The 27,050-nt window shown below is 33.6% G+C and overlaps 1 protein-coding gene across 1 annotated transcript; it reads left to right on the forward strand.

Moving 5' to 3' along the window:
* The first annotated feature begins 14,603 nt into the window (after positions 1 to 14,603).
* On the forward strand, positions 14,604 to 26,922 carry LOC111710125 (tropomyosin). Its single transcript, XM_023484161.1, has 4 exons — positions 14,604 to 14,685; positions 15,642 to 15,722; positions 19,854 to 20,447; positions 26,211 to 26,922. The coding sequence occupies exons 1-4, from the start codon at positions 14,605 to 14,607 to the stop codon at positions 26,307 to 26,309; spliced, it is 855 nt and encodes a 284-aa protein (XP_023339929.1). The 5' UTR covers position 14,604; the 3' UTR covers positions 26,310 to 26,922.
* The last annotated feature ends 128 nt before the right edge of the window (positions 26,923 to 27,050 follow it).

Here is a 27,050-nt window from a genome sequence, read left to right on the forward strand (position 1 = left end):
AAATAAATATAAATGCAATTTAATGCTTAAATTACTAGCAAGTATGATTACAGGGGGAGTTGCAAAATTTGTAGTGAAGTTTGCAATTTTAGAAGGAAGGAAGGTGGAAGGGAGTAGGAAGATATTATGGAAGGAGGAAGGTGGAAGGCAGTAGGAAGATATTATGAAAGGAGGAAGGTGGAAGGGAGTAGGTAGATATTATGAAAGGAGGAAGGAGAGAAGGGAGTATGAAGATATTATGGAAGGAGGAAGGAGGAAAGAGAGTAGGTAGATATTATGGAAGGAGGAAGGAGGGAAGGGAGTATGAAGATATTATGGAAGGAGGAAGGAGGGAAGAGAGTAGGAAGATATTATGGAAGGAGGAAGGTGGAAGGGAGTATGAAGATGTTATGGAAGAAGGAAGGTGGAAGGGAGTAGGAAGATATTATGGAAGAAGGAAGGGGGGATGGGATGTTTACCGGGATCCTGTTAGGTGAAGGAATTGCATTATGATATATTTTACCGTTAATATTTACAGATCACGATTCAGCCAATTTTATTTTCCCGGAACCTAGTTGTAAACTTGGAATCCTAGAAATTATTTTATTCTCCCTAAACCCCTCCTTGTATCCAACATGTTGCCCCACCTAAAGCCTTTCTTTCATAAAGATATGAAGTCTTTTAAATTTAAAGACTTCACTGAGTTAAGAACTATAATAAGGTCAAAATTAATTGGAGAAAAATTTCAAAATAAAAAATCCCGTGCAACGATGAACAACAAACAATGAAGAAAAAACATATTCCATGATAAAATCATAAAGTATAATTAATGATAAGATAATACTTCCGTATATTAGATATATATATATATATATATATATATATAAAATTAAAACAAGAAAAGTAAATAAAGAGAAGAAGAAAGTTAGAAAAAAAGAGAAGAAGCATGGAAGAAGACCTGAATTTTATGCGGAGAAACCAAAGTTTGCAAAAAAATCATTTAGGGAAAAATTTATTAGAATTAAAGAAGAAAAAATGTTTCCGAAGGAAGAAGAAGTAAGACCATGAGTGGAAAGGGAAGGACGAAAGATGGCATGGCAAGGACGAAGGGAAGACAAAGGGCGGAGAAGGGAAAGAGGATGGGAGAAAAAAGGGTAATGGGAGAAAAGAAAGGACATTGGGTGAAGATGGAAGGACGAAGGGAAGAGAAGAAAGGACAGCGGAAGGGAGAAGGACAACGGGTGAAATGGAAGGACGAAGGGAAGAGAAGAAAGGACAGCGGAAGGGAGGAGAAGGACAATGGGAGGGAAGAAAAAGACAACGATTAAGAAATGAAGGACGAAGTTGGAACGAGAGGGAAGTAGAACCAACAAAGGATGACAAGAGAAGGACGATGGGAAAGAAGAAAATGACGATGTGAGAGAAAAGAAGAACCATGAGAGAGAAGAGAAGGACGGTGGGAGAGAAAATAAGGACGATGGGAGAGAACATAAGGACAATGGGAAGAGAAGGGCAAAGAGTGGAGTAGAAATGACAGTGGAAGGAGAAGGACGAAGTGAGGATAACAAAAAAAGAACGACAAGAGAAGGACGATGGGAGAAGAAGGACAAAGAGCGGAGAAGGAAGAACAGTGGAACGGAAAAGAAGGTTAATGGGAGAGAAGAGAAGGACGATGGGAGGAGAAGGACAAAGAGCGGAGAAGGAAGAACAGTAGAAAGGAAAAGAAGGTTAATGGGAGAGAAGAGAAGGACGATGAGATGTGAGGAGAAGGACAATGGAAGGAGAACGAACTAAAAATGACAAGAGAAGGAATACAAGGGGAGGACGATGGGAGGAGAAGGAAGGACAAGGGGTGGATTTATTGAACGGTTGACCAGGATTTCGCAACATTGAAACTAGAGAACTTGAACCCTGGAATATTCTTTATTTACTTGTATATGCAGAGTGCATACAGTGCACCTAAACTGAAAACTGCGACAACTTTTTTGGGTTAAAAGATTTTTGAAGAATACCTTTTCTCAGAGAATTAATATTTTTATCGGAAACGGATCAACAATTTGTTGCTTTTGATAAAAACGGTTGTCGACTTATCTCCGGTCTAGTTTAAACCCTTGTTTGACCCTGTGCTTGTGTGTATACTAGGAGAAGGATACATAATGCAGCAGAGTTAATAGATTACAAGAAAGAATTTCTCTTCAACCTTAAACCTGATCCTAACCTCAACCCTAAACTCCCTCCTGCAGCTTTAACAAGCTTCAAACCTAAAGCATAAAACCGATTTTTCCTAAACCTTAAACCCTCTCATATAGAAATATGAAACCTATTCATATAGATTAAACTTAGAATTCAACCCGAGCTTAAACCTAGCGCTTCATCCTTAAACCTTCTCCTAGAGTTTAAACCTGATCCATAAACAACCTTAACCCTTCTCCTGGAGCTTAAACCTGATCTTAAAACAACCCTCTTGGAGTCTCTTCAAGCTTAAATCTTAAACTTAAGCAACCGTAAACCTTCTCCTGGAGCTTAATCCCTATCTTTAACTAACATTTAACCTTCTCCTGCAGTTTAAACCAACCTTATACCTTCTCCTGAAACTCAAACTTGATCCTAAAACTTCTCCTCGAGCTTTAACTTGCTCCTAAACCAACCAATTACCGACTCCTGGAGCTTAAACCTGATACTTAAACCTTCTCTTGGAGCTTAAACCTGATCCTTAAACCTTCTCTTGGAGCTTAAACCTGATCCTAAACCAATCTATAACTATCTCTTAAAGCTTAAACCTGATCTTAAACCAACCTTAAACTTCTACCGGAGCCTAAATCTGATCTTAAACCAACCTTAAACTTTAACCGGAGCTTAGACCTGATCTTAAACCAACTTTAAACTTCTACCGGAGAGCTTAGACCTGATCTTAAAATAACCTTAAACCTCCCTGGAGCGTAAGCCTGACTCTTAAACCTTCTCGCGGAGCTGAAACCTAAAAAACCCTGGTCCTAAACCAGACCCTAATCCTCTCCACCCAAATTAAAAATATTTAAAAATTTATTAGATATTTCTTATTATTTAGTTGCTAAATTTAAACACAAATCACGTCTTCATATATTAAAACTATAAAATGATGAAATCCAGTCTTTTACGACATTCAAACCAAATATTGGGTAAAACCAAATATTGATCACATAGAAATCTTGAAAATTTAAATCTTTTAAAACTCCTTGAATCCTTTTTTTCGATTTGATTAGTTTGGCCTATGGCCTCTAAGTATGCCTATTAACGATTATTTACGGATTGACCTGATCTAACGAGAGGAAACAAAGAGAAAAGTTAAGTTATTTCGGCACAAAATTACATTTAATGACAACATTTTTATATGCACACAGTATACATTTATCATCCCATACCATTTATTTAAGTACAATTTTATTAAGTGGTGGAATACAGTGCAGGTACCATTAGGTGCCATTATAGAGATGCGTCAGTACCTATTCTCTTCCATCTCTATGGCCTGACCTGACCCAGGTTTAAATTGAAGCGTATTATCTACGCATTTATGACGCTTTTAAGATATTCCCCGTTGTATGTGTATCCTATATGTTTAAGGGGAAAAGGTCAAACCAACAAATCCCGACAAACATACTAAAACTTTTTTAAGCATTTTTTTAAAGAATAATACGCAAGTCAGTTTTGTGTGCATATGCACACGGTCAAAACAGGAAATAAACTTTACACAAACACAATATTGCACATAAAACATACAAATGCAAAAAAATGTTTTGAGGAATTTGTTGCTAAAACTTTTTTTAATTTTTAAAAAGTGGATTCTATAAGTTATTGGGATTTGACCATTATAGTTTGGCCCCTGACCCTTCAAATAAAACAAATAAAAATTCTTTTTGTTTAAATATGTTTTGTCTGATTCGCTTTGACTCTATGTGTTTACAGGATAGGTGTATAGGCCCCCAGGATTATAAATTAACTGTGGGAAAACTGAGAAATATTTTCACATTTGCGGAGTTTTGCCATTGGAAACATTCCGGAGTTTCTAGCTGCAAAGGATATCACGATACATTATTGTTTTTTATTTTTAATTATAAAAAATTATTTTTAAACTATTGTAATTATTGTGCAACACTATTGTGACAATTGTAACGCAGCAAACTATTTTAAGTACGTGACAAAATTGTCGAACTGTTTTAACGTAACAAACTAAACCAATGTATATTGCATATAACGTAGCAAACAATTCATTAATATATACATAGAGTGACACCCATAAAAGTGTACAATTGGAAGACGACATTTAAACAGTTTTGTGAATTTGATGGTGCTTTAAGCAAATAATTTTACCACTGTTTGAGAACCAACTTATTTAGTGAAATGGGTCTGTGTCCATTGGACTATTTAAAGTCATAATTTTAGTTTAGCAGTCGTCTTCCTTTTCCACAATTTTACGGGTTTCCCTGTACGTATTGCACAAGTGTCAAACCGTGATTGTTTGATTACTAATGGAGTTTGGAAGGACGGAATTTCAAGGTTCAAGAACAATGATCATGTACAGAATAATTTAATTATAAAAATTGAGTGTTTAATTTTATATTATTTTAGACTGGATTTCGTACTATTCAAAATTGAGACTTTAAGGAGTGGTAGGGTGTAGACTCTCTTGATAAACATTACCATAAGCAATCTGTTGATGTATACTCTATAAATTAAACTTTTTTCTATTTGTCGTTTAAATCAAACAGTTAATGAGACAGTTTCATGGTGTAAATATGCCTGAAGTATTTTTTAATCAAATTTTATACAAAGATAAAAAAATACAATTTTAAATTTGTCAAGATACTCTTATGTAGTGCCAAATCTAATTATGATGACAACCTTTATTTATGACCCCTCCCCCCCCCCTCCAAACTGCAACGACGTATGGTCTAAATCTGCAGGTTTCAGCCATTATATTGATAAATGTTCTGTCCAGTTCTAGCTTTGATTAAACTTGATTAATTGATTCATACTTGGGAAAAAATCTGTGAAAAGATTAAGAAGAAATAACATTTTTTTTCTAATTTTAAAATTTTGATCAAATTGAACGTTTCATAAAATATTAAAGGAATTGAGCCTTTACTTTTCTAATCCCTTTATTTTAATAACCCAAAGTCGTAGACCTATTTCAAACTATGAATTCTGTTGGATCAAATAATCTAAGTTTGAAATATCATAGGTTTACACCATCAGATTGCAGAGATATACGGATTAGAACATTTGAGCTTGCGGCAAAGACTCAATTACTTTATATTTTATTACAGACAGGTGAAAATATTTCCGAGAACTGAAATGCTGATATAGAAATTTAGTTTACTAGCCTTATAGGGCCCTGCGCGCCCATCTTCTAAATTAAATGCGAACATGTTCTCTTTGTGTACATCGTAAAACAAAACAAAAATTATTCGCGGATTTTCACAAAAAATTTCGTGGATTTTCAAAATTTTAAAAAATTTAATGAAGATCGAATTTTGATGGAGACAAATATTTAAAATTTCAATCATTCATAAACCTTCCCTGGGGTCCTTAGATGTCCCACAAAAAAATTGGGCCCGATCGGTTCAGCCGTTTTGACGTTTATTGGATACTAACAGACAGACAGACACCAAAACAAACAAACAGACAGACAAGCCAAATTTATATATAGATATAGCACAAACTCTGATTTTCTAAGCCCTATATCTTTGCAAACCATTGTGGTAGAGCTTAGACATTTCTAACTATGAATTCTGTTAACTCAAATAATCCATGTTTGAAATATCAAAAATTTACACCATCCGGTTGCAAAGATAAAAGGATTTGAAAATTTTAGTATATGACCAAGACGTAATTCCTTTCTCAGCCCAACTTTGAAATCAGGCATTGCAGCAAAAAAAATATTTCAACTAAATAAAAAAATATTTCAACTGAATAAAAAAATAGTTCAACTAAATAAAAAAATATTTCAACTGAATAAAAAAAGTTTTTTAAATTTCAAAACTATTATTTTTCAATCTAACTAGAATTGACATAAGCACATCTAGTTAATTTATTGGGAAAATATATGATTTAAAAGACTCAATTTAATCTTTTAGGACTGGAAAAATATGAGGTTTTAACCAAAAGAGAAGAAAAAAAATTCAGGAATTTTGAATCTTAAACTTGTTTATGTTTTAACAATTCTACCTGATAACAAAACAACATTTTAAAGTCGAATAAAGAAATCCGAAAAAACAAGAAACTAAACAAAAAACAGGTTTTCTAGATCCAATGCTTTATCTAAATTTTCTAATTGATCTTTTAAAAAAAGAATCTTAATCAATTTTCCATATTAAAGGGACTGTCAACGCAATCCTCCGTTTTAAATAACTGCATGTTCGATTTACACTGGTATCATTTACACTTTCCTCTGCTGCAGAAATCTACAAGTCACTTTATAGTGAAACCATACTTATTATTATCAACTTTCAGAAAACAAGAATAATATTGTTGTTTAAAATGGAGAGTCACCTGAAATTACCTGAACAGTCCCTTTAATCTTTAAAACAAGAACTCTTCACATTTCTTACTTGTTTATAATAATATTCAAAATAAATAGAAAGTATAGCACACACTAAACATTAACCATCTTATAACACCATTAAGAAATTTAACTGCAATATTGCCCGGAAGGTAGATATTAATACTATGAGTATACTGGGAGGTAAATTGGGTAAAAAATTAAATAATTAAAAAAAATAAAAGTAAAAAATTTCGAAAAATATCGGATAAAATCACTTTTAATAATTGCGTCGGTCACAATATTTAACTAAACTATCAAGCTTATTTTCTATATTTCTACGCACGGTAACTCCGCGCTCTTGTGTGCACGTCTTCACTGCGCTACAACTCGCGCTGTACTGACCAAGGAAGGAATTACGCGCACCAATCGATTAAAACAGGTTCCTGTGCGCACAACGAACTTTCAGGTCCACAAATATCTTTATTCAGGAATATTTGCAAAAATTTGCGTTAAAAAAAATAATTTCTTATATATTAGTAGTAATCTCTGTTTCCTTGCGTGTATGTCCGAACATAATTGGTGAACCTTTTCACCAATTTGATTGGGGAACTCGGTAGACCCACGGGAATGTTCTTAGCTTGGTTTGAATATTCTAAATTGAGTTGGTTGAATTTGAATTGAATTAAGAAAATTTGGTTTTCAGGCATAATTGGGTTCCCAAGCTAGTATGCAATATTATCCATATGCTATTAGAAATTGATATACGATTATATTGTTTTGAAATTTGCAATTAGCTCGTGCAAACCCAATCAAATTTGTAGTTTGCGAGTAGCTGAGAAGAAAAGAACAAACCAACATTAAAAGTTTCCTTTATGCTAATTCATTAGTTTTGAGTTAGCCTTGGTTTGAAAGAAGGGTGCGGCGCGCCAAGGATTGGTTAAAAAATTACCTAGACATTATATTCATTCTAGGATGGCACCAGGGTCCAGTTCTAGGCAGAGAAAATAATTAGTAGCCTAGGTGGGTCAAAGAGAGGGGGGTGGGTGGGGTTACAAAGTAACATCAATCTTTCGCTTCATCTTTGCATCCAAGACACATCAAAATACTCGTTCGATATTCATTCCTCTTTTGTAGACCAACATTTTAAAGAAACAATTTTTGGCAAATCACGCATTGCTAATGTATCTATAGAAATAAACTGAAACTAAAAATGATGAAAATGTGGCTCGGAAAAAAAATTAAGAAGAATGTGGCTCGTACTCAAGATTAAGGTGGGTTGCCCTACACCCCTTGTTTAGGAAAATCTATATGCAGATGAAAATGAAAGATGTAAACAGTCTCTTTTGTTTATCTATGATATCGGTTGGATACAGATAAAAGTATTCTAGACATGGTTTAAAGCTATGTAATACTTTATTCATTGTATTCATTTATCATATTATTCATTGTATCATTCATTCATTCATTAATTCCTCCTTTGTGAAAATATCAAATTGGGCAGATTAAAGATTGAAGATTAATTTTTCTGCAATTTCGAGACTATCATTGAAAATTACACTTTAATAGATTAAAGATTACAGATTTCAGATTACAGATTTCAGACTACAGATTGCAGATTGCAGATTACAGATTAAAGATTACAGATTACAAATTACAGATTACAGATTACAGATTGCAGATTAAAGATTACAGATTATAGATTGCACATTATAGATTGAAGAATACAGATTACAGATTACACTTACAGATTACACATTACACATTAAAGATTACAGATTACAGATTACAAATTACAGATTACAAATTACAGATTACAAAATACAGATTACAGATTACAAATTAAAGATTACACATACAGATTACAGATTACTTTGTTCCTCTAATTTAAAACTTCTGTTGTTTGCAAAATACAAAAAAATCCCGTTTCTAAAATATATTTCTAGGAGTGCCTTTTCAATGAAATATCAAGTTGAAGCAACAAAAGTGCAAAAATGGGCAATATTTGTGCACAAATATTATATATTAAGAAGGAAAGGATGCGACTACGCCCAACATCCTGGGTTCAAAAATAAACAACTTCCGGAGTAAATTCTTTATCCTTTTTATACACTAAATATACCGTTATAGTTTGTGACTTATACAGGGGTATTCAATATACAGGAGACTTATACAGGGGTGTTCAATATACAGGAGACGCGGAAAAACACGATACTATACGATATGTGTAATATACACGTATTGTCATCAATATAAGGGTTAAAAATATTTTTTAAAGTGCATTTAAGTGACATCAACTTGCACTCCCTATGTTTTGAGCTAATATAGAATAATCAATTCTGAAATAAATACTGAAAATTAATATTAATGTATTAAGCTGTGTTAAAAATTGCATGAATAAATAAAATCATAATTGAACATTTTTTTCTCCTGACATATTAGCGACCCCCAATTTTAACAATATATTTAGTAAATACACAATTGGGGGTAAAATAAACCATCAAATTAATATTGAACTTAAAATGGAAAACTTTAAACATGGTGGGATTTTATTGTCTTTACTTGTAAGAAAGTCTATATGATGGTTTAGAATGGTATATATCCGTATGCTTAAATCATCTGGAGCAATGATTCATCACTATTGGAGCGAATCCGTCACAGAACAAGATTTTCTCCCTCTTAAAGAAACAGTTTAGTTACGATTGAACATAATACAATTGGAAACTAGAAACAAAAAATGCGGGGAAACTGAAATAAGGAAATTGCGGAAAGGATTATTTAAATGAATTGAGTATTTCCTACAAGCTCAAATATTCTAACCTCTATTTCTTTGTAACCTGATAGTGTGCACCTTTGATCTTTAAAACTTTAATAAAAATGACCCGATGTTCGGTTTGTATCCACCAGGTAACAACAAACTTTGAAAACAGTCCCTTTAAGTCAAGTAGTCAAGGAATAAAGAGAAAATAAGAAGAGTAGCGTGATCATTTCGGAATAAAATGCAAAATACTCATTACAAGAGAAAGTAATTGCAATTGTTTAACTCATGTTTAAATGACTGAGGGTTTGTTTGTTCCTATTAGATGTCGTGCCGATCAGTCCAAATTTTGTATGGGACCTTACATGGCCCATGGAGTTGTCTATGACTAATGGTATTAAAGTCAATAGCTAACCTAAAAAATGTTCCATAAAATGTTCTGTGCACATTTGATCTATCTATCTTCTATCTATCTTCTTTCCAATCTTCTATCTTTTTTGTTTGTTTTTATTTCACAATGCATACAAAGAAAAAATGTGCAATTGAAATAGACTGAAAAGCCTAGTAATATACACGTACTTTGCTTGTCTGTTTGTATCCGATAAACGTCAAAACGGCTGAACCGATCAGGCCCAAATTTTATATGGGACCTCACTTGACAGGTTCATAGATGTTCAAAATTCGATTTTTAATAAATTCAACAAATCCACGACAGTTTTTTATAATATCCGCGAGCTTTTTTGTTTTTGTACAAACAGAAAATGTTTGCAAATACAAAAGAAGATTAAAAGCCTAATTTTATATTGTACGAAGGGACAATTTAACAGTTTCATAAGCCAAAAAAATACAATTATGACTAAAAACAGGAGCAAAAACGACACTGAATGTCAGGAACGTTGCATATAAACACATTTTAAAAAAGTGTATTTTGTCTCCCAAAAACATTTGTATATTATCTCTCCGAACGCAGGCTAGCTATACCTTTTCTACGTTGGAGAGACGAAGGGGTTTGTTCTTCTTTTTATGCCACCCTGTTAGAGATGGAGGGGTTGTTCTTCCCTTTTTACCACCCTGTTAGAGATGGAGGGTTGTTCTACCCTTTATACCACCCTGTTAGAGATCGAGGGGTTGTTCTTCCCTTTATACCACCCTGTTAGAGATGGAGGGGCTATACTTCCCTTTATACCACCCTGTTAGAGATGGAGGGGTTGTTCTTCCCTTTATACCACCCTGTTAGAGATGGAGGGGTTGTTCTTCCCTTTATACCACCCTATTAGAGATGGAAGGGTTGTTCTTCCCTTTATACCACTCTGTTAGAGATGGAGGGGCTATACTTCCCTTTATACCACCCTGTTAGAGATGGAGGGGTTGTTCTTCCCTTTATACCACCCTATTAGAGATGGAGGGGTTGTACTTCCCTTTATACCACCCTGTTAGAGATATGAGGAAGAGTTAAGGAAGGAAATCCGTTGTACACAATATGCTCTTTAGTATGCATAGTAATATGTAGTTGTGAGCTGAACAAAAGGAAAAGTTACTCGAAGCGGGATGTACTGAAGCAAAGGATAGGTAACTCGAAGAATGACAAATCCAAAGGCAAATAGGTTAGGGAAACACTCTTTTCTACCAGACACACATAGATGAGAACTTCTTGAAAATGTTTATTCAGTAACGAAGTTTCCTACAATACAGATTGTTATTGACGAACAAATGTGAACAATAATTGTTAATAAAATGTAACTATTTGATTACAACTAATTAAATGTTTATTGAAACTGATAAATAGGAATTTTAAAGGAAAGGTTCTGTTGTGAATCGATCAAGAAATATTTTAAGGTACCGATGGGAATTAATGAATGAAATATTTTAAATGGGTACCATTGTGAATCAAACATGAACTTACGATCTAGAAAACTGTGGTACGGCGAAAAGTTGTTTGTACTGAAGTCTAAAGCAATTTAATTCTTCTGAAATGAATATTTATCTGGTTAAATAAGTTCACTGTTTATATGTAAATGATTCACTGAAAATTGTGTTTAAATAGGTTCTTTTTAATGCACTTTAAGTTTTACTAGCTCCATGAGGTTATTTATGTAAAATCCTTGGCAAGGTTTGGTTTGGCGGATGGCCGGAGTACGGAGTATTCAACGGAGATACAATTTGTCGGAGACGACTTTTGAAACAGGGTTACATTAGGGATATGGTTCACAGTAGTATTCATGCATAGTGGAGCTCTTCATTTTAACACTAGCTATACATGAAAACTAAGCATTATACAACACAAGTGTATACAACACAAGTATATACAATACAATATATACAACACAAGTTTATACAACACAAGTTTTTACAACACAAGTTTATACAATACAAGTTTATACAATACAAGTATATACAACACAAGTTTATACAACACTAGTTTATACAACACAAGTTTTTACAGGCACAAGTTTATACAATACAAGTTTACATATACAATACAAGTATTTACAACACAAGTTTATACAACACAAGTTTATGCAACACAAGTTTTTACAACACAAGTTTATACAACGCAAGTTTATACAACGCAAGTTTATACAACACAAGTTTATTTAACACAAGTATATACAAAACAACACCAGTATATACAATACTAGTTTAACATGACACTATATACAATATAACACTAGTATATACAAAACAAAAAAATGCAAATACGAAAAATTTTTATAGAACCACGGGAATGTTCTTAGCTTGATTTAAAAGTTATTAGTTTCAAAGGTTGGCTCTTAAAAAAAGCTTCGTTTCAAGACAAAGCTGGGTTCCCAGGCTATTATACAAAAAGTTGATGTATATGCAACACATGTAGACAAATATAGTGCAAAAGTATATAAATATACAAAAAGGTATTTACATATATACGTATATTCATGGTTTGTCCGATCAGATTGATTTAAACGGAAATGTTTTAGCTTGGTTTAAAAATTCTAAGTTGTGTAAACATGTTGAATCAGGGGCTACTTAGTTTTTAGCATCCAATCTAAGATGCATATTTAAACACAAAATAAAATCCCCTGACATGGTCGAAAAATAAGGCTTTATTTAAAACATTATGTGTACTTCGGCTGGTAATAAATTAAATGTTTCAACTTTCAAGACACCATTTAATTCCTCAATTCTAAAAATCCCGTCTTTAGGGAATTTAACGGTTTAATTCTCTTGCAAATTCACCATCTATATTCCCTGCTACTTATTTATCAATACAATTATGATTGCTATTCCCCACCTTCCCCTCATCACAAACAATATTACCCCCCCTTTCTGAGAAGGCTGGCTGGGGTCAGGGCAGCTACTGGTGGCCGGTCAGGACAGCCTGCTCGGCCAACTGGAGTATTGTTTTCAGTTTGTTGTTTTCTCTTCACGTAAAGGTATCCTTCCTTCTCCCTCCTCCTCCCTCCCTAGCACTTAAATCACCTCAATTTCCCTCATTTCCCTAGGTTTCCCAGATTTTTTTAATCAATCAATTTTTCAATTTTCCCCGAATTACTACAATGGCATTTTTTTAAACTGTGAATTTTTACAAAGCATGTGATTTAAATTAGATAGTTAATATTCACACAATGCAAACTGCATGTTATTACAAAGGGTGGGAAAAAGTGTTTATATAAATATTTTCCCCCGCCCTTGTATAGATAAAACTTAACAAATGTTAATTGTATTAAATTAATGTACTAAAGTGTAAACCAGATTTAAGTTTTAACTCTAAATTTATATTTACTGTCAGGACAGTCGACTTATCTTTATGTGACCTCCATTTTAAAAATTACTGCATTTCTTGATTCACAACGGTACCCTAACCTTAATCTGAGCAACAAAAGGGAGTTTGTCATTTTTTTATCATTAAAGAATAAAATTTGGTATTTTTTTTGTCTTTTTTATAGGAAAAACACAATTTAAAAATTATTGATTTTTAGATAAAAAAAAGAATTTCTTCATCATTTTTACTCAGAGGAAGGTCTAAACGATACTGTTGTGAATCGGTTATGGTCCTTTTCCGACAGTTTATTTGAAACTTGCAATATTGCCCTACTTAAAAACGGTGTTTAACAACAACATGTAAAAATTTAAATATTGTAAAATTATATAAATAACTCGATCGGTGCTCACAGCGCACTCTGCACGCACATTCTGTAGTTTAGATTGCATGGCGTTTAAACATTAAGGTGAGAACATTTTTACTCTAAAAAATATAATTTTTGTAAATTAAACTTTTCTCTTTTTCCATATTTACTAATATTTGAGTGTTGATTGATCTTTAACTAATAACTTATGCGTAATCTTGCTGCGTATATAATTATTCAATTTTAAATCTGCGTAACATAGGAGTTGTAAACCTATTAAAACAAATACATACCTAAAAGAACTGAGCTCTCGATACAAACTATAATTTTCTAATATCCTTATCTTTGCATTCTGATGGTGTAAATCTTTGATATTTCAATATAAGACGATGTAAGCAGAATTTATCACAATGCAAAGATACAGTAATTAGAAAATAATGATTTGTGGCAATTGTTTAGTTATTTTATAAATGTTTTAAATAAGTTCGAAGATTTTTAAAAATCACAAAAAAAAATTCTTTAAGGTAATACTGACAAAACACAATTTCTTCTATTTAACTTTTACTTTGTCCGTCTTGTTTTTCTGTACCTGTACCTGTACCTGTACCTGTATTTGTACCTGTACCTGTACCTGTACCTGTACCTGTATTTGTACCTGTACCTGTACCTATACCTGTACCTGTACCTGTATTTGAACCTGTACCTGTACCTGTACCTGTACCTGTACCTGTACCTGTACCTGTACCTGTACCTGTACCTGTACCTGTACCTGTACCTGTACCTGTACCTGTACCTGTACCTGTACCTGTACCTGTACCTGTACCTGTACCTGTACCTGTACCTGTACCTGTACCTGTACCTGTACTTTTACTTGTACTTGTACTTGTACTCATACTTGTATTTGTACTTGTGCTTGTACTTGTACTTGTACTTATACTTGTACTTGTACTTGTACTTGTACTTGTACTTGTACTTGTACTTGTACTTGTTCTTGTACTTGTACTTGTACTTGTACCTGTACTTGTACTTGTACTTGTACATGTCCATATACATGTACTTGTACATGTTCATATACATGTACTTGTACATGTTCATATACATGTACTTGTACATTTTTATGTACATGCACTTGTACATGTTCATGACATGTACTTGTACCTTTATTTGTACTTGTATTCCGGGGCTTAAGAATCCTAATCACATTTTTTAGGACTCCCTGTACTTGACTATATATATATATATATAGGATGGAGGCTATAAAGAAGAAGATGCAGTCTATGAAGGCGGAGAAGGATAATCTCATGGATCGGTGTGATGCTATGGAATTGGTGAGAATATTTTCAGAATTTGTATCCTTAGATCAAACTGAGGGGAGGAAGGCCAACCAGAGCAACTTTTCGTCCAAGCCACATTCTCCTTATTATTTTGTCTGAGCCATCTCGAAATCCTCGTCCTTTTCATATTTAACAGAAAATGAGGAGAATGTGGCTCGGACTAGAAATTGTTGTGTAAAGTTAAAAACTATCTTTTGGGTCATCACGCAAAAACAATGAAAATCCTTTTTTCTTAAATGAACTGAATTTTCGCCGCAAATTCTAAAGGAATTGGGTCTTGATGAGCTAAACCTTTGATATTTCAAAATTTAGATTATTGAATCTAACAGAATTCATAGTTTGAAATATAAGAGGTGTAAGACATTGTGTTGCAAATATATAGGGATTAGAAAATCAGAGTTTGTGACAAAGACTCAATTCCTTTCTAACTTGATGACGTAGACCTGTGATATTTTAATATTTCGAATAAACAGAAATGATAGATCGTAATAGGATTAGACAGATCTGTAACAGATTAAGAGAGAACAAGAGGTGGGAGAGGGGGGGGGAGATGATTTAAAAAAGGAATGAAAGTATTTTTTTGTAAAGCAAAGGACCTTCAAATAATCAGTTTGTTTGGAGATTGAACGAAGTTTAATCAGTAATCAGCAGAGATTAGATGAGAGATTAAGGTTAGCACCGCGTACAATCAATCCCAAGTAAAAACGCCTGAAATCGGCTTGATCTGAAATCAATCTAAAACTAATTGGTTCGGAGCAGGAAATTACTTTATCGGATAAATTGGATAAATTACAAAAGAGAAAGTCAAACAATAATATTCCAGAGAAACCGTATTTTTAAATTGGAATTTTTGTATAAAACAAAAATTATGTTTTGTAAAAAAAATTGTTTTTCAAATGTGAAAATTCCGATTACTTTTAAAAATGACGCTTACAGTCCTTTTAATTTAGTCGATGAGAGAGGCTAAAAATCGTGAAAGTAAGACTGAAGAGGAAGTAAATGAGCTCAACAACAAACTCAAAACTCTGGAGGTAAAAATATATTTTTTCATTTTCAAGTCCATACAGGATGTCCCAATAAAAATGGAAATTTGGAGAAGGCATGAGGGTTGGTCATATCTGCTAAAAAGTGTATCCCAAAACGGTCTAAAGAGCTTTACAAAATGTGGTCTAACTTATTTGAATCTCATCAAGAAATGTGCAATTTAACTTGGTTCGGTTTTCTCCGATTTTTAAGAATTTTTTTTTAATTTGCAAAGGCACCAAGAAACAGTGATCAATATCTAACATTTTAAAATTATACAAAATGTGTATCCTAAGAAAAAATATATGGGGGAAAAAACCAAAAAAAACGATAGTTTTTGGAGCGTTTTTTTGCATTTATCTTTTCTAACGGTTAAAATTTGGCCTAGTGTGAGGAAAGGAAATGTTTAGAATAAACGATTTGGAAAGTAAAACTTTTCAGATTTGTGCGGAACCTTGGAAAAGTCAGAAGGCTTTTAAAAATGAAATAAAAGTTATTGCTCATTTTGCTTTTTGGCACTTACTGTTATGAAATAACATAAAAATATCTGTTATTTCTGATATGATTGATGAGAACCAACTTAAAATATTCAGCATGTATGCAAATACTGATTTGCAAGTTTGTAATTGGAATCCATGTTTCTTGTGCGCGCTTCGTGTGCTTGGGTTTACAGTGCGCGTTCTAGGTTTTTGTTGAGCACAATGTTTGTTGAATGATAGATTTAAGTTTGCGCCCCGAATACAGAACAATATTCGTGTCTTTTCCCGTTCGTGTTTTTCTGTGTCATGTCTTTGACGTCTGTTCATTCAAATTCCTGTCTATTGATATGATACTTTTCTTTTGTCTATTTTTATTTGTTAGACATGTTGTAATATGTACCTATAAAAAGTTTCTAAACAATTAATTTGTTTTTGTTCGAGTATTTTTCTATTTCAGATTCTTTGTTTTCGTAAATTTGTTATCTTTCATTTTTTATTTTTTTTTTGTTTTTCTTTCCGAGTTTCTGTCTGGTCTTTGTCTTTCTTTCTACTATCTTTAAAATATCATTGCTTATATCTTTATGTTTAATATATTGAGGTATTTTTATATATCACTGCAATCTCTACATAATTAAGACCACAAAGTTGTATGAGTTTGCGCCATTGTAACTCCTCCATTTGATTTATACTTTACATCAATCTTAGTAAAAGAAGCCATATTGTTCGGTTAGGCATTTCAAAACTTATTTTCTCGTATATCTCTTCAAAAAAGAAATTGTTTTTAAAACAAATAAAACTTAACGAAATGAACTTTAGAAAATATGATGTCTGTAGCATATACATGTTCTATGCTTATATGTATATGTATTTCTAAAAGTTTAATATTTGTTTATGATAATCTTGTGTCTGTGTTGATGTCAAGATCATGTCTTTCATCTGTAACAAGAACAAAAATGTTATAACAGATACAAGAAGTGTAAAAATAATAATTTTTCTTTAAAACTATAAGAAGATTTTAATTTTTGAAAGTTATTTTACTTTTAACTAAAAAAAAGTCAATGTCTTTATCATAGGGGAGAAAACTTTTTAGGGAAAAAGTTTTTCCTACGAACTCCGATTTTAAAATCCTTATATCATTGTGTAGTTCTTTGCTATTTCAAGATATAAAATTCTGTTAGATAAAATAATTTGAAATATCAAAGATGTTAACCTTAGAGGTTGCAAAGATATAGTGATTATAAATTTTAAGTTTGTGGTTAAAACTCAGTTCCTTAAAATGAATTAAGAGTTTAAGCCCTGAGAAAGCAGGATGTTACAACAGTACAAAAACATTGCTTTGCATGACAACCCCCCTCCCCTCCGATATGACCATTAGGAACAAGGTCAAATGTATGCGAAGTTACTGGTGCGACTTGTCGACCACGTGACTTCTCTATAGTTTAGATTTTCCACCCAAAAAGTGAGCAAAGCAAAGTTATTTGGTGGCAAGGATTTAAACAAAACTATTTTAGAAATATCTATTCAGAAAACTAAGTTATGTTCCAAATAATGCAAGATTTCAAATAAAAATAAAATCTGCTTTAGATTAAACCCCATCTTTGCGCGCTTATGACACGACTTCTAGTCCAACATTCATCAGTCCAAATTTTCTTTTGCACATATAACGGAACTGATTTTATAATCCCAATATCTTTGCAACCTAAGGTCGAAGACCAATTGATATTTCAACCTATGAGCTCTGGTAGATTTAATAGTCTAAGTTTGAAATAAAAAAGGTTTTCACCATCAGGTTGCAAAGATATAGGGATTAGAAAATTTGAGTTAGTGGCAAAAATTCAGTTTCTTAGAAGATATATAAAATGTTAGTGGGAATTCTTATACAAAATTCTTCAATCTATGATTTCAGATTTCAGAAGTGAATATGAGCATATATAAAATAGTACGTGGAGATGATTCTTTAATATTTTCCAGAGAACTTTTTCTCTTAATCCTCCTTTTCATTTCTAATCAAAGAAAATCATAATTTATAGTTGAACCATAAATATTACTCCCATATCTCCACTTGTTCAAAAATAATACCTGCTCCTCAAGCTTTATTCTTTGTGCAGTTGCATATCAAGCTTCTAAAGCCTATGTTTTTATTGGTTTTTAAAACATTTTAGATTTCAACAAAAAAAAGGAGTTTTATCATGTTATTCCATCAAACTTAACTATTCAACTGATATAACCAAGACCACGCTGTTTCTAAATAGTAGACTTTATCATATAAAAAAATTGCCGGAAATATTAATGAATTAATTCCGATTTCGATTTCTGAAGGTAAATGATTCAAAAAAAAATTATCCCAAACCGCCGGATTTTTTCTGATATATCTCACAGGGTGTCCCACTTAATATGACAATGGAAAAACGTCTAAATCTCAGCTATATAATGAAAAATTTGTCCCAAATAATGATATCATACTTTTGAAACCTCTTGAAAATCTTTAATGTCGTGATACTTTTTTTAAACACACTTCACTCTGTGTCATTGATATCAGAGACGATCTTAAAGTCATCTTTCAGTAATCATGTTTAGTTGGTCACCCTGTATATATGTATCGACTATATGTTTCCTCAGTGTATGGCTTCTCGAAGAAAATAATCCTGAGATCCTTCCTTCTATCATTTTCATATCCGACATTGACACTTTATTCACACTTAAAGGGATATACATTAACACGCAGAGGAGAGGGGGGGGGGGTTCCAATAGGAGGAAAAAATGAGTAGGATTAGGAGTTGATACGAAGGAATAGGATAAAAGAGTTTAGCAAAGAATGTAACAAAAAGGAGTAGAATTGAAAACCGTATTAAAGGATTTGAATAAAGGAGAAAATAAAAGGAGTTGAATAAAGGAGAAAGTAAAAGGAGTTGATTCAAGAAGAAAGTAAAAGGAGTTGAATAAAAGAGAAAGTAAAAGGAGTTGAATAAAAGAGAAAATAAAAGGAGTTGAATAAAGGAGAAAGTAAAAGGAGTTTATTAAAGAAGAAAGTAAAAGAAGTTGAATAAAGGAGAAAGTAAAAGGAGTTGATTAAAGAAGAAAGTAAAAGGAGTTGAATAAAAGAGAAAGTAAAAGGAGTTGAATAAAAGAGAAAGTAAAAGGAGTTGAATAAAGGAGAAAGTAAAAGGAATTGAATAAAGGAGAAAGTAAAAGGAGTTGAATAAAAAAGAAAGTAAAAGGAGTTGAATAAAGGAGAAAGTAAAATGAGTTGAATAAAAAAGAAAGTAAAAGGAGTTGGATAAAGAAGAAAGTAAAAGAAGTTGATTAAAGAAGAAAGTAAAAGAAGTTGAATAAAGGAGAAAGTAAAAGGAGTTGAATAAAGGAGAAAGTAAAAGAAGTTGGATGAGGAAGAAAAAGAGAAAGTAGGAAGGGTGTCGAATAAATTAGGTAAAGGAAGAAAATATAAGGTGTTCTCCCCTGTTAATCAAAGCAAACAGGACCACGACAATTCGGTTTTTAACAACTCGGTTTTTGAAATAGTGTTTTTCCAAATAATAAAAAAGAGGTTTTTTGTCAAATAATATTCTGAAACCAAATTTACAATTTCAAGTTTCTAATTTGTTCCATTTCTTTGATGATTTAAAAGTATCTTTTTTGCCTAAATATGTGTTTATTGTTAAGGTTGAGGTTGATGTTTTCTCTGAGAGATTATCTGTTGCCCAGCTGAAGCAGAACGAAAAGGAAGCAGCAGTTCAAGCCGCCGAAGCCGAGTTTAACCGGTTGAACCGCAGAGTTCAAGAACTAGAAGAGGACCTGGAGAATACGGAGACCAAGTGTCAAACCGCCATTGTCAAGCTCGACAAGGCGGCGACCACAGCCGACGACAGCGACCGAATGTCGAAGGTTCTGCAGAACAGAGCCTCCGACGACGAAAAGAAGATGCAGACCCTGGCCGAGCAGTTGAAGGAAGCCCAGAAGATGGCCGAGGACGCTGACAAGAAATACGATGATGCCTCCAAGCAGATGCACACCTGCGAGGCTGCTCTAGAAGTAAGCGACGAGCGCGCGTCTGTCGGCGAGTTCAAGATCGTCGAGCTGGAGGAGGAACTAAAGGTTGTGGCAAACAACTTGAAGTCCCTGGAGGTGAGCGAGGACAAGGCAAACCAGAGGGAGGAGTACTACAAGGAAGAGATCAAGAGAGTAACAGCTAAACTGAAGCAAAACGAGACAAGAGCCGAGTTCGCGGAGAGGTCTGTTCAAAAACTACAGAAAGAGGTTGGTACATTTCATTTTAGTGCATACCAGTTAGAAAACAGAAATATCTTGCTCATCGATACTTACCCCCCCCCCCGTAACAGAATTAATTAAAAGAATTGTTTACGTCCTTCTGTGACGTTTAAAGAAAGCTCTGGAACTAGTTTCACTGTACTAAACAAACACTGGTTGCCCAGGTAATCCTATCTTTGTTTACTATCTGCATTATTTGTTTACATATGAACTATTTACGTCAAACTAAAAATTCTATCTGCCTCACTGTAGTTCCATTACTCCATGAATTCCCCAAATCCCCTCTCCCTAGTTCCATTTCTCCATGAATTCCCCGAATAACCCCTCCCTAGTTCAATTACTGAATAAATTCCCTAAATCCCCTCTCCATAGTTCCATTACTCCATGAATTCATCAAATCCCCTCTCCCTAGTTCCATTACTCGATGAATTCCCCAAATGTCCTATCCCTAGCTCCATTACTCCATGAATTTCCCAAATACCCTCTCCCTAGTTCCATTACTCCATGAATTCCCCAAATACCCTCTCCCTAGTTCCATTACTTCATGAATTCCCCAAATACCCTCTCCCTAGCTCCATTACTTCATGAATTCCCCGAATCTATCTTGGTGTTGTGTTGTATGGTTATATTCTTGTCCCTAGTCCTGAGTCCTGACCCTGACATGAGTTTACACACAAGGTTGGATACGGTGTCTGCTCCGAACCAGTAGATTTCACACCCGGAGCAGAGGTTGTGTTGTCGCCAACTCTAATCCTTGGTCCAGTGCCAATTCATATCATAGTTGTAGTCCTTCTATTTCCGGGTATACAGGGTGTCCAATAGTCCTAGTCCTTCTATTTCCTGGTATACCAGGTGTCATATAGTCCTAGTCCTTCTATTTCCTGGTATACAGGGTGTCCTATAGTCCTAGTCCTTCTATTTCCTGGTATACAGGGTGTCCTATAGTCCTAGTCCTTCTATTTCCGGGTATACAGGGTGTCCTATAGTCCTAGTCCTTCTATTTCCTGGTATACAGGGTGTCCTATAGTCCTAGTCCTTTTATTTCCGGGTATGCAGGGTGTTCTGTAGTCCTGGTCCCTCTATTTCCGGGTATACCGGGTGTTCTTTTATAGTCATAGTCATTCCGGGAATACAGGGTTGCCTATAGTCCAAGTCCTTCTATTTCCTGGTATACAGGGTGTCCTATAGTCATAGTCCTTTTATTTCCTGGTATACAGGGTGTCCTATAGTCCTAGTCCCTATTTCCTGGTATACAGGGTGTCCTATAGTCCTAGTCCTATTATTTCCTGGTATACAGGGTGGACTATAGTCCTAGTCCTTCTATTTCCTGGTATACAGGGTGTCCTATAGTCCTAGTCCTTTTATTTCCGGGTATACAGGGTGTCCTGTAGTCCTAGTCTTTTTATTTCCGGGTATAAAGGGTGTCCTATAGTCCTAGTCCTTCTATTTCCGGGTATACAGGGTGTCCTGTAGTCCTAGTCCTTCTATTTCCTGGTATACAGGGTGTCCTATAGTCCTAGTCCTTTTATTTCCGGGTATAACGGGTGTCCTATAGTCCTAGTCCTTCTATTTCAGGGTATGCAGGGTGTCCTATTCCTTCTATTTCCGGGTTTACAGAGTGTTCTTTTAAAGTCCTAGTCCTTCTATTTCCGAGGGTTCAAATTACAGGGTGTCCTTTTTCCTAAATAATCAATTAAAATTCAACAATTAATTACATTGATAAGATCTGATGATTATTTGACCCTGAAGATGAATCTTTGACCCAACCAATCTCCAAAACGTTTAATTACAACAAAAAAATAAATATTCAATTTTGAAAAAGGGAATTTTATCATAGACTTCATTTTCCAATGTAATCGTCCATATTTTTAAAAGAATACTTTAAGTGTAGAAAGAAAAATGCCTCAAGTTTACTGTTTAAATTACCGCCATTTTACATTTTTAAATAAAGTATTGTCATACATACAGGATAAGACTTCAGAGACATCCGCGCATCGTTGCTTGGTCCGTACAAGTACTGTACGTACCGGTCTAGTGTAACTGTACCGTAAATGCATTAACTAGTACCAAATTGCCTGGTACGTGTACCCAGTGTGTAGTGAACCCAACACGTTTCATGCACAAAATATAAGCTGTCTGGATAATGTTACCGAATGTTGAATAGTTTCGTTTATGGTTAAAATAAAATAGAAGTACATATAACATATATTGTATACTAGCTTGAGAACCCTGCGTTGCTCAGGGTACTCATATGTAGACTCCCCAGGCACCCCTGACCCTTTAGTAAAAGTAAATTCAACGGTCAACCTAAAGTCTAACCGTGTCAACCTTATTGCACCGGCTAGTCCTATTGAGTATCTACTTTATTTACCCAATGTTTGGGCGATACAATACAAACTGGGACCGGAAAGGTTGACCCGGCTCGGAAATTCAAATGAACTTCGGCTGCCCGTGTCCCACTCTTTACCCGCGTTTGGTTGTAACTTACCATTTAATCTATATTTCCCTGTAAAAGTGGACCCACTTGACTTAGAATCTCAAAACCAAGTAAAGAACATTTCCGTGGTTCTCCCGAGTTCAACATTTGAGGCAAATCGGTCAAGGGTCTCTGAGTTACGAACAAACGAAGAGAGATTACTACTTTATATATATATATAGATAATGTATACTGTTTGTAGGCAGGGAACCATGTAGAAACTTTATTATCCTTCAGTTGTCTTTAAAGTCTCATCCTTTATGAAAACCCTGTATCTGACTCCTTGAGTTTAATTCTACGCTCCCAGTATAATTACTAGAAACAGTTCAGCAATTAATTAATTTAAAAATTACCCCTTGAACCGGAAATAATTAAAGAACAGAGAAAGATGTAATTAAAGAAGGCTAGTTAACATTTATACCAAACCAATTTAAACCAGGCTTTGAAGGAAATTTTGGCATATTTTTATATGTTTCGTTAGCATTTTTACTTTAAATTGTGATCACCCACAAACTTTTTCTGTGGTCTTGTCAATGTCATGTTAGGTTTATTTATGTATATACATATATATATATAATATATCCTCATCAGTCAATAAACATGTTTAAACTGGTGAATCACAACAATAATTATGGATTTTCTAAATCTTTTTTACGGATTTAATTGGACTATTTCATAACTTTTCTTGATAAAAAAATAACTAAGGAAACTGGCCAGTTATATCTATCTATAAATTTGGCTTGTCTGTCTGTTTGTTTTTATCCAATAAACGTCAAAACGGCTGAACCGATCGGGCCCAAATTTTGTGTGGAACATCACGTGACCCCAGGGAAGGGTTATGAATGATCAAAATTTAAAACATTTTAAAAGTTTTTTATTTTTGTAAAATTTTGAAAATGCGCAAAAAAATATTATGAAATTGGCAAACCTTTTTTTTATTTTTTTTTGTACTCTACAAAGAGAAGATGCTCAAATATAAAGCCACAATTAAAAGTTGAAATAGAATATGGGCATTGGGCGCGAAGAGCTCTAAAAGCCTAGTATATATATATTAATGAAGAAATATCAACAACTATTTGAAGATTTATTAAGTATCGTATCTACCAGTTGTTTCATGCTGTCGAAATCATCAGGATATATATTTATACATACTGAGTTACACACAAAAAACGAGATGTCAGAGTTAAGAAACGATCGACTGTAAAGAATGTATTACAGTTATGACTGCAGCTGAAAACTTGCTTCTTTCTTTGCAGATTTATTTAATATACCATTGAACGACTTAAAGTCTTATCCTTTGTGATCAACTCTGTATCACAGTTTAAAATTTATTTAATTTTCCTAGCTCTGAGTAAAACGAAGTGATACATGTGTTAGAATGTGTTTGTGTACGTTTGGTTTGACTGTGAGAAATATAAAGTGATCAGAGTTGAAATCACCAAAGTTTGCCCCCTGACCTGACCTGTCCTATGAGTAACTGTTTTGGTTTGAAAGTCAGTGAGCCTCCTTCCTTTAAGAACATTATGCTACTACCATTACTAGAAATAATACTATTTTACATTATTATCATTATCATGTTCATCATTAATCATTTTTCATGATATTATCATCATTATCATAATTACTTTAATATTTACTTTGTTATGCGAGTTTGTGATCGAAAGTGAGTGAGCCTTCACTTTAGAACCCATTTTCACTATTTAAGCGTAGATTTTGCAAGCTAACTAATTTTTACATAATATTATTATCATTTCTATAATTTTTTATTACACTACTTTCACTGTCATAATTTCGTAATTGGTATTACACCCCCCCCCCCCCCCCCTGCCCGTTGACGTAAATAGTCTTTTGACACAGTTCAGAAATAAATTAAATTAAATATCTCTCTTGGTTCTAATGAACAAGTTTTGGTTCAGCTTGACTGAAAAATAAAAAGAATTTAAATGGCATACTCCGAAATACTTATAATAGTGGCGATTTCCGGAAATAAATAAATTTTTTGAGAGACGGGGGAGGGGGTTAAAATTCAATTTCAGGATATATCTTAATTTTATTCTTTATGAGAGAAATGCAAATCCAATCCCCTATCCCCCCCTTTTGACATTTCCATAATATTCTAGGCCTCCTTCTTTCAGAACTTAAACCATTAGAAATAAAAAGCTTGAATACTTGTTTTTTGACCCTTCAAATATCCAAATATGGGAAGCGGTCCCTTTAAACCGCAAACTTCAACCTTACTTTCCAACCTTGATTCAAACTTGAACCACAGCTTAACTTTAACCTTCCAACTTAGATACAGGCTTGAACCACAGCTTAACTTAAACCTTACTTTCTAACCTAGATACAGGCTTGAACCTCAGCTAAACCTAAACCTTACTTTACAAAATAGATACAGGTTTGAATCTCAGCTAAACCTAAACCTTACTTTACAACCTAGATACAGGTTTGAACCTCAGCAGAACCTAAAACCCTACTTTACAACCTAGATACAGGCTTGAACCACAGCTCAACTTAAACCTTACTTCACAACCTAGATACATGTTTGAACCGCAGCTAAACCTAAACCTTACTTTACAACCTAGATACAGGTTTGAACCTCAGCAGAACCTAAAACCCTACTTTACAACCTAGATACAGGCTTGAACCACAGCTCAACTTAAACCTTACTTCACAACCTAGATACAGGTTTGAACCGCAGCTAAACCTAAACCTTACTTTACAACCTAGATACAGGTTTGAACCTCAGCAGAACCTAAAACCCTACTTTACAACCTAGATACAGGCTTGAACCACAGCTCAACTTAAACCTTACTTCACAACCTAGATACATGTTTGNTATGTCAGAGTTAAAAATTCTTTTAGACTCATATCTAATGTCAGAGTTAAAATTTGATTAGCCTCTTATCTTATGTCACAATTAAAATTCGTTTAACCTCGTATCTTATGTCAGAGTTAAAATTTGTTTAGCCTCATATCTTATGTCTAAGTTAAAATTTCGTTTAGCCTCAAATCTTATGTCAGAGTTAAGATTCTTTTAGCCTCATATCTCATTTCAGAGTTAAGATTTTGCCCGATATAATAAAATGATAAAAGCAAACTGATCGAGATTACTTTTTTGAACTATGATTTTTTGGAGCCTCTTTAAAAAATAAAAACATTTGAAGTTTTAAAGCGAACCAATACAATATACCCATATCTTAACTTATCTACATAACTACATATCTGTGTCATCTATCTATCAATCTTTCTTTTTATCAACTATCTATCTATCCCAGGTTGACCGTCTTGAAGATGAGCTGGTTGGAGAACAGGAGAAGTTTAAAGCAATTACAGAAGAACTGGATCAAACCTTTGCTGAGATGTCAGGATACTAAACCCTCCTCAGGATCCTACTGAACCATGGAGGACATAGATAAAACTGAACTGAACAATGCTTAGGGTCCTACCCAACCCTGCACCCTGCTCAGGGTCCCAGACTGAACATGCTCGGAGTCCTCCTTAACATCCACATTTAAAACATGAACTCCGTTCTTTTTTTTCATCATAATCTGAAATTTGTTGTTATATATTTTCCAATCAAACACGAAAAAGTATCTTAGTTTTTCCCAAAGAAAAAAATTGTAACCTTAATAATGTTTTTATTTTAAATTTTAGTTAAATCTAATAATTTCAAGTTTACATAAAATCTTAAATTTTGATACTTATTCGATTTCTTAAATTGTTCCTAAACTATGTTCCTAAACTGAAATGATAAGATATAAATATATTGAAAAATGCCATTCCAGTAGACATCCGGGTTTAATAAAAAACCGGGAAAACTAGATAAAACCAACCCGAAGTATAGATAGATATTATTTCAAGAAAAATCCAGAAAAATATAGAATTTGAATATCTTTTCACTTCAATACCACATATACATCATTTCATCAAGTTTCAAAATCCAGTTTTGCGCCTTAACAAACAAAATAAAACTTTTATTTATTTTCAGTATGTGTTCTTGATAGAACGATACAAAAAGCTCATTTGTTTAAACTTTAAAATTTAAAACTTTACATTAGTTAGAAACATTATAATAGATTTATTATAAATAAAAATATATCGTTTTTATCAAAACT

Source organism: Eurytemora carolleeae, unplaced genomic scaffold (assembly GCF_000591075.1).
Source record: "Eurytemora carolleeae unplaced genomic scaffold, Eaff_2.0 scaffold991, whole genome shotgun sequence".
Classification (NCBI taxonomy): Eukaryota; Metazoa; Arthropoda; class Copepoda; order Calanoida; family Temoridae; genus Eurytemora; species Eurytemora carolleeae.

What these genes read in the sequence shown, in the direction of transcription:
- LOC111710125 (XM_023484161.1), top strand. Translation starts at nt 14,605, where the DNA reads ATGGAGGCTATAAAGAAGAAGATGCAGTCTATGAAGGCGGAGAAGGAT. An exon ending in ACAAACTCAAAACTCTGGAG is followed by an intron (nt 15,723 to 19,853) that starts GTAAAAATATAT and finishes TTTATTGTTAAG; the next exon opens with GTTGAGGTTGATGTTTTCTC. An exon ending in TTCAAAAACTACAGAAAGAG is followed by an intron (nt 20,448 to 26,210) that starts GTTGGTACATTT and finishes TATCTATCCCAG; the next exon opens with GTTGACCGTCTTGAAGATGA.